The sequence below is a fragment of the Podarcis bocagei genome (genome assembly GCF_964188305.1).
Source record: "Podarcis bocagei genome assembly, chromosome: 9".
Classification (NCBI taxonomy): domain Eukaryota; kingdom Metazoa; phylum Chordata; class Lepidosauria; order Squamata; family Lacertidae; genus Podarcis; species Podarcis bocagei.
The window spans coordinates 58,512,785-58,526,656 of NC_138134.1; the positions used below are offsets into that span (position 1 = coordinate 58,512,785).

Sequence of the window (13,872 nt, forward strand, 5' to 3'; positions counted from 1 at the left end):
CTTGTTTTATTTTTCTGTAATTTTGTTATCTACAGAAGGAAGAAACCGAAAGCAACTCGTGTAAATGTTTCAGGGGACCTGCACTGTCAGAGATTGGCACAATTGCCTGGATGATCACGCTGAGTGATGCTTTGCATAACTTCATTGATGGGCTAGCCATCGGTGCTTCTTTCACCCTTTCCCTACTTCAAGGAATTAGCACATCTATAGCAATCTTATGTGAAGAGTTTCCTCACGAACTGGGTAAGATGTTTTCCATTAACTCAGCTGGCTGTTAGATGAATGCATTAAGAGAGTTCTCATCAAACAAGAGATAACCAACAAGTGTTCTGCTGCACTGAAATGGAAAAATGAAATGATGGTGTCACTATAATTTTCATATGCACTACCCATGTCTTTTTAATTCTCTTGTTGGGAGTGGTGTGTGTGTGTGGAATGTATAACAATAATGATAATATTGCTTGTTGACCATTTCCCTGCTTTTCTTTTCCCAGGGGATTTTGTCATCCTTCTGAATGCAGGAATGAGCACTCGGCAGGCCTTGTTTTTCAATTTCATATCAGCATGCTCCTGCTATGTTGGACTAGCTTTCGGTATAGTAGTGGGCAACAACTTTGCTCCAAACATTATCTTTGCAATCGCTGGAGGCATGTTCCTATACATTTCCCTCGCAGATATGGTGAGCTCCTACTATATTGTATGAATACTACGTGTATGTATGAATCAGACCATTTATCCTCATGGAACCACAATTCTTATATTTGGCTAAGAAGCCAGATAGCCGTAGTCAGGAGACCTGATCTTTATTGTTGCAACAAGGTTCAAACACACAGAGTAGGAACCCCGAGGGTGGGGTTACACAAACTTTTAAGACTTCTCCATCCCCTTCCCATAATACATTTCCAATAGCATCATCAATACATCACAAATATGTCACAAAGCAGGAGTGGTTGGCATGTAGAAACACACCCACACCCACACACCAGGAGGGGGAATCTTTTATAGCCTGAGGGGCCGCCTTCCCTTGTGGGGAAGCTTCCAGGGGGCACGTGCCAGTGGATCAGAGGCAAAAGTGGGCAGATGTGGTACTTACCTTGGTATTTCAGGCTGTGTTCAAGCCACAAACTCCTGGCCAGGTTTCTACCTTCCTCACACACTTTCCCATCCAGGCAAACAAAAAGGATTAATAGTTCCAGGGCATAACCCAGTCAGGCAAAAGGACTAGAGGAGGCTGCAGAACAGGGCCAGTGGTGGCTGTGCCCTGGGGAAAGGTCTAGTGAGAGTCTTGAGTGCCAAACAGGAAGCCTGTAGGGCCACATTCTTCAGCCTCTTGTTCCTGATGTTCTTCAGCCCTGGTTTACATGGTTGTGATGCAAGATAATACATCTGTGAGTGGAAGTTGCAGTTGAATCACTGCGAGTATCTCAGTAGCGTTAAACTAATTCCTTGTGGGAATTAAGTTTCTTATAAATACCAACCCTTGGAATGGCGCTCTCTGATGTTGGCACTGCAATCCAGCATATTGCTACACTGCATAAAGTCCATTTGAAGTCAGTATGAATCATGGGTAGGCAACCTAAGGCCTGGGGGCCAGATCCGGTCCAATTGCCTTCTAAATCCGGCCTGTGGACGGTCCAGGAGTCAGCGTGTTTTTACATGGGTAGAATGTGTGCTTTTATTTAAAATGCATCTCTGGGTTATTTGTGGGGCCCGCCGGTTGCTTTTACATGAGTAGAATGTGTGCTTTTATTTAAAATGCATCTCTGGGTTATTTGTGGGGCATTGGAATTTGTTCACCCCCCAAAAAAATATAGTCTGGCCCCCCACAAGGTCTGAGGGACAGTGGACCAGCCCCCTGCTGAAAAAGTTTGCTGACCCCTGATATGACTAATGTGCTGCATGCAGGGCCAGCCCTTCCATTAGACAGAGTGAGAAAGCCACACCAGGAGGCAGATGCTAGGGAGCAGGAAGTAGCAGCAAGGTGTTGGGGTACAGATCTCTGGGTGCGGCGTACAGCCTGCCCTTCCCCCTGTACACCAGCCTGCCACCTTCAGGTACAGTGGAGGTTGCTGACCCATCATCTGTGTTCAAATAACATCCAGCTGTCAGTCCAGCTGGCCTGTGTGAATGGAATGGGAGAGGGTGCCATCTTGTCTTTTGCATCAGGCAGCAAAATGTCTTGGGCCGGTGCAGGATATCAGTCTAAAACTCCAGTGAGTTTGATCCCGAAGGATGAGCAAAATCTGTGGAAGAGACCTCAGCTTTCTCTCCCCCGCCCCAAGCTCTTAGAACATCTACCCTCCCCACCAAGTCACCAAACTGCACTCAAAACTTTGCTTGTTTTAAAATGTTCGGTACAATTAGGTGGTGTGTGCACATGTCTCTGTGTGTGTTTTTGGGGTGGGGATGGTGAATGGGTACCCTGAAGGGAAAAGGAGCATCTCTTATAGGTGGATTTGTGAAATATGGACCAAAAGTTCAATTTTAAGAGTCACACATGCAACATCACCAGAACAAAACAGAAGATCAGTAATGGGAAAGGATGGGTGGAGAAAGCAGTGACTAGGATGCAGAGGACTTATTTGTTGAGAGTTGATTTTGCCTCCAAATTAGAGACAGATGAACAAACCTAGTACTAAGGTCACTGTGCACTCAATAAGTCCAGTGTTTGCTCTTCCTTCCTTCGGATTGGCATCTTTCTGCATAAAAGAGGAATATAGCTCTGTTGGTTTCTATTTCTGCATTGCAAGGCGTTGGGCTAGATGACCATTGGAGTCCCTTGCAACTCTACAGTTCTGTGATTCTGTGATTGGAACCTCTTCTCTCTTCTAAGGGCAAAGGGCCAGCTAGGAAACTACCATTGCTGTCTATCTCTCTGACTCTTTTCAGTATTACCGTGTTTACACCCCTGTTTTAAAGCCAATAGGTGATAGGTTTCTCTGTCTACCTTTCTAATCTCTCTGTCTGTAGGTGTCTAGACCGGAACTGTTAATGTTGTGTCTGAACAAAATGTAAATGATGTGTGTGAATGCTCAGTAGAGATTCCTGCTTTTCTGCTGAATTCTACCCTGTTCCTCTCTGTCTAGAAACAGGTAGGATTTGTTAGAACTCTTGTTTCTCTCTTCCATCTCTCACTTGCTCATTACAAGCTGATTTACACTTTAAGCAGGGCGAAGTGGTAGGATTCAGAATGCAAGCAGGAGGACTCATATTTCTGAATAGTCCCCCATGGAAAACAAGTTTTCTACATAGAATAAATTAAGTGCATCTCTGAGAAAACTTTAGCAGAGTTCTCCTGTGTTTCTATAGGTAGGAAGCTTTTTATATTGAATAATATTACCTCCCACCTGCATTCTGGAATGGTACAGTCTAGCATTTTATCACCTCAGTTCTACAGCCTTATTAGCTACATCATGTGTGGATGGACTAGCCAGTGTTCTGCAACCTTGAGTCTGCAGCTGTTGCTCAACTACAACTCCCATAATCCATAACCAGATTAGCCTATGATCAGGAATTATGGGAACTAGGAACCCAATGTTGAAGAACCCTGGACTAGACCTCAGAGATGACATGTCAAGAGTACCAAGTGGAAGCATGTTGTTCTTATTAATTCGATTTCTTATCCACCACGAGGTCCCAGGACGGGTTACAACATTTAAAAAGACAGTATTAAACTCAGTTTAAACAAGTTAAGTTTGAATTGTTTCACATGGTGGCTGCCATCATGCAATTGCAGCTGACCACACGTAGTGGGAATTGGTGTTCAAGTGAAGGGTGCTCTCCTTCCCTGCACTAGTAGGCAGGTTCTTTGAAGAAAGACTCATCTGGGGGCTGAAGGACAAAGTGCTTCAGCCATCATCCCTCAAGGCACCCAGGGCTTGCCCTACCACTAGGCAGAGGGAGGCAACTGCCTCGGGCAGCAGGTGCTGGAGGGGAGTGGCAGGATCCCAACCCCTCAAATCCTCTTGAACCTACTGGCCATTTTGTTCCTGCAAGGTGATGGACTGGCCTATGCCCTCTGAGCTAGCATGTCACCTTCAGGAGCAATGCAACATGCTTTCCCACCAACAGTATTGAAGTAAGGCCCAGTCTGCACTCTATATTTCTTACTTACTTTGCCAAACCTTTATTAGGTGCTACAAATATAGGCCATCATAAAACACCCATAAGTAAAAATTTAAAATATATACAAATAAACATCCATGTAAAAATATGTAATAACGAGGATTTTCATTGGAGTTTCTTCCTGCTAAATAGAGTGTCATTCACCACTCTGAAAGATACTATTGATAGAAACGCAGCCACCCTTGCAGTTAATGTCAGACAGATAGAATCTGATATTTTCATTGTGTCGTGATGTTAGACTATCCAAAAAAGGGGATAGCATGCCTTTGTGTAGCTGGTTGTACAATGGACAGTAGAAAATAATATATTCTACTGTGTCCAGCACATTCAAAAAACATCTGCAATGTCTATCATTTCTGGGGATGTTTAAATACCTCTCCATTTCAAGCAATATTACACCCCTTTAAACAGCCATGGCTCCCCTTCCCTGCAATCCTGTTTGTTAAGGGTGCTGTGAGTTGTTAGGAGATCCCTATTCCCTTCACAGAGCTACAATTCCCAGAGTCACATAAAATCAATTCCCCTTTGCAGTGAGCTCTGGGAATTCTGGCTTTGTGTGGGGAATACAGGGTCTCCTAACAATTTTCAGCACCCTTAACAATCTACAGTTTCCATGATTCATTGGGGAAGCAACGACAGTTTAAAGTGGTATAAATACTGCTTTAAATATATCGTGCAGATGGGGCCTAAGACTCACTGTGGGTCCAGTTGATGTCTGCTTGTGGAATAGGGGTTACCAACCAACTTGGCTATTCCTTCAGAGGGGAAAATGCCCTGAAAAGCTGCAGCCTGAGTAAAAACAATGATTCTGTCATGTATAGTGAAAACATCAAGGGATGGCCTGGTGGCCACTGGGCACATTTCCTCAGATTCCCTAAGGAAGCCAACCAACACACAATTTAAGATTGCAACCCTATGCACACTTACACTGGAATTGGCCTCACTGAATCCAGCGGGACTTGCTTCTGAGTAAACATGCATAGGATTGTACTGTTAACAGAACATGGGGAAATCCTGAAATGGTTATTTGCAGTAGCATACTGAGAACAAAACTTTGTTTACAGTTATCTCTTCATTGGACAATGATCATTGTGTGTCGATTGATTAAAGTGGCTAAGCCTATGCAAGACATTGCATCTCAAGGGGGTGGGAGAGAAAAGACTTGGAATCTCAAGGATGCTGAAGGAGGTGCTTGATTGATCTCCAAGAGAACGTTAACTGTTGACCCCTCCTAGGAAGGGTCAGCATTCAGAGCTGAGAGTGCTTTTGAGCCTTAAAGCCAACTGAAGTGGGTGAGTCATAGCTACAATGTTCAGAAGCCCTCCAAGAAGCTGTTTGGGGTTGAGAATAGACCCAAAGAGACTGTGGGTGATGCAGACAGGTGCTACTCAATGTACCAAAAGGCCTTGTTTTCACCAAGGACTAGATTAGCCACAAGTCTCTAGGGAAAACGATGGTCAGCTGATTTAAGGTCACCAGTAAGAAAAACAAATGTTATATTAAAAACATATAAAGTAGGGGTTCCCAAACTGCAGACCATGGACCATCAGTGGTCTGTGAGCTTCATCTAGGTGTTCCACGGTCTGTCATATTGAATTTTAATGGTCTTTTAATCCCTTGGCCTACCAATGAAGACTGCCCCTTTCTCAGCTGTGGCATGCAAAAGAAGGACTAAGTCCACCCTCTTGTTCACTGCCTTCCTTTTAAGAACTGGAGTCCTTGTACCTGTAATTATTTTAGGAAAAACAAGATATGTAGCTGTCTCAAGGGAACATCTAGCTTGGCTCCAAGGTTGCTGAATAAATTCATGGCTGTGAATCTGTCTGAAATGGGACTTTGTTTTTTTTTTTTATAAAATTTTTATTGGTTTTACGAAATTTTTTTAAAAAACAAACAAACACTTAAGAAAACAAACATACACGTATAATTTCATAACATATTTTCATAAACCTCTTTTCTAAGACTTCCCCATACCCCCCCTTTCTGCATCCCAATGTCCATAATTTTATAGCAACTCCCAATTGTTACTTTCCAACCTTAATCATCTTAGTCATCTCTGTATTCTAACCTTATGTCACTGTATCCCTTTGTTCCTAAAAACCAAAACACTCTAACATTCATTAAGTTTATAATAGTCCTTAAGATATCTTTTGAATTTTCTCCATTCTTCTTCCGCTGTCTCTTTTCCTTGATCACGGATTCTGCCTGTCATCTCTGCCAATGTCATATAGTCCATCACTTTCATCTGCCATTCTTCCAGAGTGGGTAGATCTTGTGTCTTCCAATACTTTGCGATGAGTATTCTTGCTGCTGTTGTAGCGTACATGAAAAAAGCTCTGTCCTTCTTTGGCACCAATTGGCCGACAATGCCCAAGAGAAAGGCCTCTGGTTTTTTAGGAAAAGTACATTTAAGTACCTTTTTCATTTCATTATAAATCATTTCCCAGAAAGCCTTAATCTTCGGGCATGTCCACCAAAGGTGGTAGAAGGTACCTTCAGTCTCTTTGCATTTCCAACATTTGTTATCGGGCAAATGATAAATTTTTGCCAGCTTGACTGGGGTCATGTACCACCTGTATACCATTTTCATAATGTTTTCCTTTAAGGCATTACATGCCGTAAATTTGATACCGGTGTTCCATAACCATTCCCAGTCGTCTGACATAATGTTATGACCAACATCCTGTGCCCACTTAATCATGGCTGATTTGACTGTTTCCTCCTCTGTATTCCACTTCAGCAGCAAGTTATACATTCTAGATAAATTCTTAGTGGTAGGTTCTAGCAATTCGGTTTCTAATTTTGATTTTTCCACCTGGAAGCCGACTTTCCTGTCCTGTTTAAAAAATTCCATTATTTGACGGTATTGAAACCAATTTTCCACTTTATGTTTCAATTTTTCCTGGCTTTGTAATTTAAACTTATCTCCATCCTGTTCTAAAATTTCCCAATACTTCGGCCATCCGACCTCCATATTGAGTTTTTTCACAGCATTAGCCTCCACTGGTGACACCCATCTAGGGGTTTTATTTTCCAATAGATCTTTATATCTTATCCAAACATTAAACAATGCTTTTCTAACAATGTGATTTTTGAAGGCACTGTTAACTTTATCATACCAAAGATATGCATGCCAACCAAAAGCATTGTTGAAACCTTCCAGATCCAAAATGTCTGTATTCTCGAGGAGCATCCATTCTTTGAGCCAGCAAAAAGCTGCTGCCTCATAGTACAATTTTAGGTCCGGCAGGGCAAAACCCCCTCTTTCTTTAGCATCTGTCAGTATTTTAAATTTAATTCGGGGCTTTTTGCCCTGCCAGACAAATTTCGAAATATCTTTATGCCACCTCTTGAAACATTCCATCTTGTCAATAATCTGCAAGGTCTGAAACAAAAATAGCATTCTAGGCAATACATTCATTTTAATTACTGCAATTCGGCCTAACATTGACAGTTTCAAATTTGACCATATTTCTAAGTCTTTTTTGATTTCTGACCAACATTTCTCATAGTTATCCTTATACAAATTCTGATTCTTGGATGTTAGATAAACCCCTAGATATTTGACCTTTTTGACCACAGTCAAACCTGTTTCCTCTTGAAATTTCTCCTTTTCCATATCTGTTAGGTTTTTCCCTAAAACTTTGGTTTTTAGCTTGTTCAACTTAAATCCAGCTACCTGGCCAAACTGTTGTATTATTTCTAATACCTTTTTCGTACTAGTGTTTGGCTCTTGCAAAGTCAATACTAAGTCATCTGCGAACGCTCTTAATTTGTAATGTTTAGCTCCGACCTGCACACCTTTAACCTGCTGGTCATTTCTTATCATATTCAGCAAGACCTCCAGAACTGTAATAAAAAGTAATGGGGAGATCGGGCACCCCTGTCGTGTTCCTTTTTCTATCTTAAGCTCCTCAGTCACCACATTATTTACAATCAGTTTGGCCTTTTGTTCAGAGTATATTGCAGCCATACCATTCTCAAAACCCGGACCTACCCCCATCCTATGCAGATTCTTCTTCATAAAACTCCAAGAAATATTGTCAAAGGCTTTCTCCGCGTCTACAAATATCAATACTGCTTTAGTGTTTATATTCACCTCTAGCTTTTCCAGAATGTCTATAACATTCCTTACATTGTCCGCCAGGTGTCTTTTAGGGAGAAAGCCTGCTTGGTCCTTATGAATCATCTCCATCAAAACTCTTTTAAGTCTTTTTGCCAAAATGTCTGCAAAGATTTTGTAATCCACATTGAGCAATGATATTGGGCGGTAGTTCTTGAGTTGGGTCTTTTCAGTCTCTGACTTTGGTATGAGTGAAATGTAAGCCTCTTTCCACGATTCAGGTGCCCTTTTTCCCTCAAGGATCTCATTGCAAACTTCTCTTAATGGTTGAATCAACCATTCCTTCAGCGATTTGTAGTATCTAGAAGTCAATCCATCTGGTCCCGGAGATTTGCCCAGTTGCATATTCTGAATGGCAGCCTCTATCTCTTGTTCTGAGATTCTCTGGTTCAAGTCCATCTTACTTTGCTGAGAGATATTTTGTAATCCATATCTTCCAAGGAATTTGTCTATATCTTCTTCATTTTGCGGGCCTTGAGTATAGAGTTTTTTGAAATAACTTAAAAAGCAATTTCTAATTTCATTGGGTTTAGATATGTTCTTTCCATCCACCTCTAGGCTTGTAACTGTATTTAGTTTCTGCCTTTTCTTCAATTGCCAAGCCAAAAGTTTACCACATTTATTTGCTGATTCAAAAGTTTTTTGCTTCATTTGCTTTATCTTCCATTCAATCTCTTGGTTCATCAATTCCATATATTGGGTTTGATATAACTTGATCTCTCTTAAAATGTCCTGAGACTTTGGTTTTGTTCTTAATTTCCTCTCTCCTTCTTTTATCATTTCCAAGATCTTCTCTTTTTTCTCATTTTGTTTTTTCCTCTTTATTGAGTTTTGTTGAATCAAAAGTCCTCTCATAACCGCTTTACTTGCATCCCAGATCACTCTTTTCTCGACGTCGGTCCTCAAGTTTATTTCAAAATAGTCTTTTAGGGTCTTTTGGGCCTTCGTGAGAATCTCCTTATCTCGAAAGAGGGTGTCATTCATTCTCCATCTAAATTGACCAGTTATTGTGGGTTTCATCTCCATCTTCACGGCGTTATGGTCGGAGCAAGTTTTTGGGCAGATTTCCACTTTCTTAATCTTTGGAGCCAGTCCACTAGTAACCCAAATTTGGTCAATTCTGGTCCAGGTCATCATTGCTTGGGAGAAAAAGGTTCCCTCTCTCTCCAGAGGGTTCCTTGTTCTCCAAATGTCTATCAAGTCCATATTTTCTGTCATTTCGAAAAAAGTCTTAGGGAGTCTCCCTTCTTTAGTGACTGTTAATCTTTGTGCCTTGTCCATATTAGTGGAGACCACGCCATTCATGTCTCCCATGATTATCATATTGTAATCCAAATAGTCCGTCAAGGTTTCATGAAGTCTCTTAAAGAAGTCAGATTTGCCTTCATTTGGTGCATAAATTCCAACAACTAAGAATTTTTCTCCATGTACTTGTATCTCCACAGCCAGATATCTCCCTTGTTCATCTTTGAATATCATTTTTGGAGCCCATTTCTCCTTCACATATATTACAACTCCTCTCTTCTTAACTTTATCTGATGAGATAAATTCTTGTCCTAGCCTTTTATTTGAAAGTAATCTCCTATGGGCTCTGGTTATGTGAGTTTCTTGTAAGCATATCAAGTCCAATTGTTCTTTATTCAATATATGAAATACTTGTCTTCTCTTCAAAGGCCCATTGAGCCCATTACAATTCCAACTAAGGAATTGCAGAGCCATCTTGTTATTTTCTTAAGACTCCTCCAACAGCTCCAAGTTGTTGCTCTTCTTCTGATGGTAATGATTTTTGTCCAGGCAAGAGATTCAAGATTTCCAATGCTCTCCTCTGTTCTGCAAGTGCGTCCACAGTCCCCTTCTGTAAATCCTCCTGGTATCTTGCCAAAAATTTGTCTTTGTCTTGAATTGTCTTTATTTTCACTTTCTTTGCCTTGTAGTCAAATGACAGTCCTTGTGGGAACTCCCACCTAAAGCGAATAGTGTTCTTCTTTAGCAAGAGAACCAGGTCCTTGTAAAAGTTTCTCAAGTCCAGGATGTATTTTGGGATGTCTTTAAAGATCTGTACAGCTGAGTTTCCAATTTGCAGGGCCTTTTCGAAGTGTAATCCTAATATTTTGTCTCTTTCCTCCTTGGATCTGAGTGTAATCAAACAGTCTCTCGGTGTCTTTCTATCTTGCTTTTTACCCAATCTGAAGGCAGTCGTAATTTTAAATTCGTCTTCCTCAAGGTCCCAACAATTCACAAACTCCCGTGTCAAGTATTCCACAAGGCTGTCTCTTTCGTTCTCCGGAATCAGTCTTAATTTTAAATTTCTCTCTTTCCTCTGTAAGTCCCACAAGGCCAATGTTGCATCATGCTCATAGACCTTCTTGGCAAGGGGTTCTAGCTTCTCCTGTGTCTCTCCGGCAGTGGCTTTGGCCTCCTCGGCAATTTGGCGCGTGGTGGCGTTCTCCTCTACCAATCTATTTATAGATTCTGTGTTCTGGTTCAATCTTGCTGATATTTCTGTTAATTTTTGTGTGTTCTCTGAAGTCTGTTTTGTCAAAGACTCCAGGGTTTGGTTTATCTTGAGCAAGGCCTCTGTCACAGCTTCCATAGAGACGGCTGCTCCTTTGTCTTGACCTGTTGTTCCTGCTGATCCGGCTGTTGCGCCTGAAATTGAACCTCTTTTCTTTGCCTGTTGCAGCTGCAGCTGTTGTTGTTGCTGTTGTTGCTTGATCTTGGCTCTTGTCACTATCTCTTCTTGTGGGCCACTCATGTCAAGGTCAATTCCCACGGGATTTGTTCTCCCTTGGAAAATTCCACTGTCTTGAGCCGTGCCGAACTTTACTTTATCCTCTAGAGGGAGCAAATCAAAATGGCCATAGAACAAAATTTCCAAGTACCAAAACAAAGGAGACAGTCCAAAAAGTGAGAAAAAGGGGAAATTAACACAGTCCAAGCCAATGTTACTAAATCAAATTGCCACAGTTGCCCAATTTATACTGTTTCTTCTTGTGATATACAATAGTCAGGCAGTGTAAAAACTTTGTATCAAAGTATCACTTCACAGGGAAAAGTCAGTTCAGTGTACTAAGAAGGCAGACCGTTTCGTAAAATCAAACAGATGAGACAGCAGATGTTTTTTTCCTCCAAATAAGTCATGCAGTTAATGGTCAGATTCGCCTCCCCTCTGCCCTGCTTGCTAGAGGGGAGATCAAAGGTTTAAATGTCCGGTTTAGCTGATCAAAGGACAGATTTAAACGGATGCAGGTTTAAAGTTCCGTTGCTTTCGCTTTCATGCAGTCGGGGGGAGGCAGACTTCCTTTGTTTAAATCTCCCCCGTTTTTAGCCCAATTTTTAAAAGTAAAAGAGTCCCAGTTATTTTTCAGTTCTTACTCACGGGGAATCAGTCCGAATTTCTTTTCAGGAAGGAATCGGCGCTCTCCGCTTATGGCGACGCGGCTTCACTTCGCAGGCTGGGTAGCGACTCTCAGCACCGCGCTCACTCCCGATGTCGATCCGTAGCCTTTAAAAAGGCTCTTTCACGGTACCGGGGGGCGCAAAGGTGCCCACCGAGTCTCCTTGTTCTCAGGCTTCTGCGCCTGGGATTTTAGGGGTCCCCCGCTTGCCGTAGCGGGTAAGACCCGAACTTGCGAAGCAGTCCTTCTCCGGAGCTCGGAGCTAGGACCGCCATTAAGCGCTGGCACCGACCGGAAGTCCTGAAATGGGACTTTGTGTCTCCCGGCTCCATCTTCTGGATGGACCATGGTAGTTCTGGCAGTAGATGAGCAACCCACCCACTCTTCCCTGGTTTGCAAGGTCTCTTCAAGCTAGATCTGGATATAGCTGCCCAATACTTTGACCTGTTACTGACAAGGAGGACTGTGTTGTTGTATTTTACTCCCTGTGTTGTGAAGGTAGAGGCAGTATGCCTCTGAGTACCAAAATCAAAAGTAGAGAAGAGTGCTTGGCCTGCTTGGGAGCTTCACATGGGTGTATATAATTGGCCACTGTGAGTACAGGATGCTGGACAAGGTGGGCCTTTTCTTTGATCCAGCAAGCCTCTTCTCATGCTCCTAAACAAGGATTTTTTAAATATTGTTTTTGAACAATGAAGATGGCTTAGTTCATCCTTATTATTAGCTTTGTGGAAGAAATTTTAGCTGCAGTGGGAGATGATGGCACTAATGGCTGCCTTCTCCCCTCTGAGGTTCCATCCCTAGAAAATTAAATTGTGTAGGGATTGGAAAGGTGTTTTCAGAGAGCTAGTTTTTGTATTACTTAAGTTTCAGAGGGCTTTGAAAACTTTGAACTTGATCCTACCTCATCTTTGATAAGCAGCCAGCACAGCAATTTTGTTGATCTGTGTTTGTCAGCACTTTGCAGAAGCAGAAGGTTCCCCCCCCCCTCCAGTGTCTTTGAATTAATTTCCAAGGAGAGTGTGCTGCAATGATAAACTGGCAAGTTAGTGGTAGAGATGCATTTACCTGTCAGGTTAGAAGTGGCTTCTGTGGGCTTTTTCATTGCATTGTGTTCTTTTTCTTCTGTTTGAATTTCTGGATGATGTGTCTCGGTAAACTTTATTTATTTTGATCACAGAATCTAGTGCAAAATGTCTTACAGTTTCATTAAAGTTCTAGAATTCACAGCTCCGTTTTTCTTCTGAAAGATACCAGTTCCCCTGATTTTGTAGAAAAAGTAGGATAGCATTGAACTTTATTAGAATATTTGATTTTATTATTATTTCTTCACTACATCTATATGCCACTTTTTCTTCCAAAGAGCTCATGCTTCTCCTCTTCCCCATTTTATGCTCACAACAAACCTGTGAGGTAGCTTAGGCTGAGAGACAGTGACACACCCAAGGTTGCCCTGCAGTTTTCGTGGCTGAGTGGAGATTTGTACCCTTGTCTCCCAGAGTCCCAATGCTCTAACCTTTGCAACACACTGACTTTTATTATCCACTCTTCACCCTTAGAAACAGGGCACATCACAGCCATTGACAACACAACATTTTTATTTTTATTTAAACATTGTTCATCCCCTTTTCCAAGAGACTGTGATAGTTTATGATATATATTTATTCCATGCTATCTTCACCACACAGGGCAGTCTAGAGATTGGAAAGCTAGTACAGTGGTACCTTGGAAGCTCCTGCAGCCAATTGGAAGCTGCAGAAGTTGGACCTTTGGGTTCCAAAGAACATCCGCATACCAGAACACTCACTTCTGGGTTTGTGGCGTTCAGGAGCCAAAATGTTCGACTCGCAATCCAAGGTATAACTGTATTTGCCATGCTTCAGCAGAGGGACAAATTTTTCACCATAGCGGGGAATACCCCAGGTGACCTGTGTGTCTGCTCAGTCCACTGATCTGATGGTGCTGACAGGAACTTCAAGGTTCCTCAACCTCTCCATTACTTTCAATATTTCCATAGCTTTAAACCAAACTTTTGGACAGCCTTTCAAATAGATGGAGGACTTACACCCCTTCAGAACAAAAGGCTGCCCTCTAAAGTAGAACACACAGCTACACCGAAGAGGAATAATCTGGTCTCTTAGCAGTTGCAGGCAGAAAATAGTCAGGGAAACAGGAGATGCCTGGGTCAGCACCGGGCAGGCAAGTTGCCCCCTCCAACAACACCAA

General features: G+C 42.1%; 1 protein-coding gene across 3 annotated transcripts in view; it reads left to right on the plus strand.

Annotated features, from left to right (window-relative positions):
- SLC39A8 (solute carrier family 39 member 8) overlaps positions 1-13,872 on the plus strand; it is a 48,457-nt gene that overhangs the window by 33,144 nt on the left and 1,441 nt on the right. For all 3 annotated transcript variants that reach the window (XM_081209371.1, XM_081209373.1, XM_081209372.1), the window contains 2 exons: positions 36-243; positions 495-679. In XM_081209371.1, coding sequence (XP_081065497.1) covers positions 36-243; positions 495-679 — 393 coding nt within the window. The remainder of the gene's footprint in view (positions 1-35; positions 244-494; positions 680-13,872) is intronic.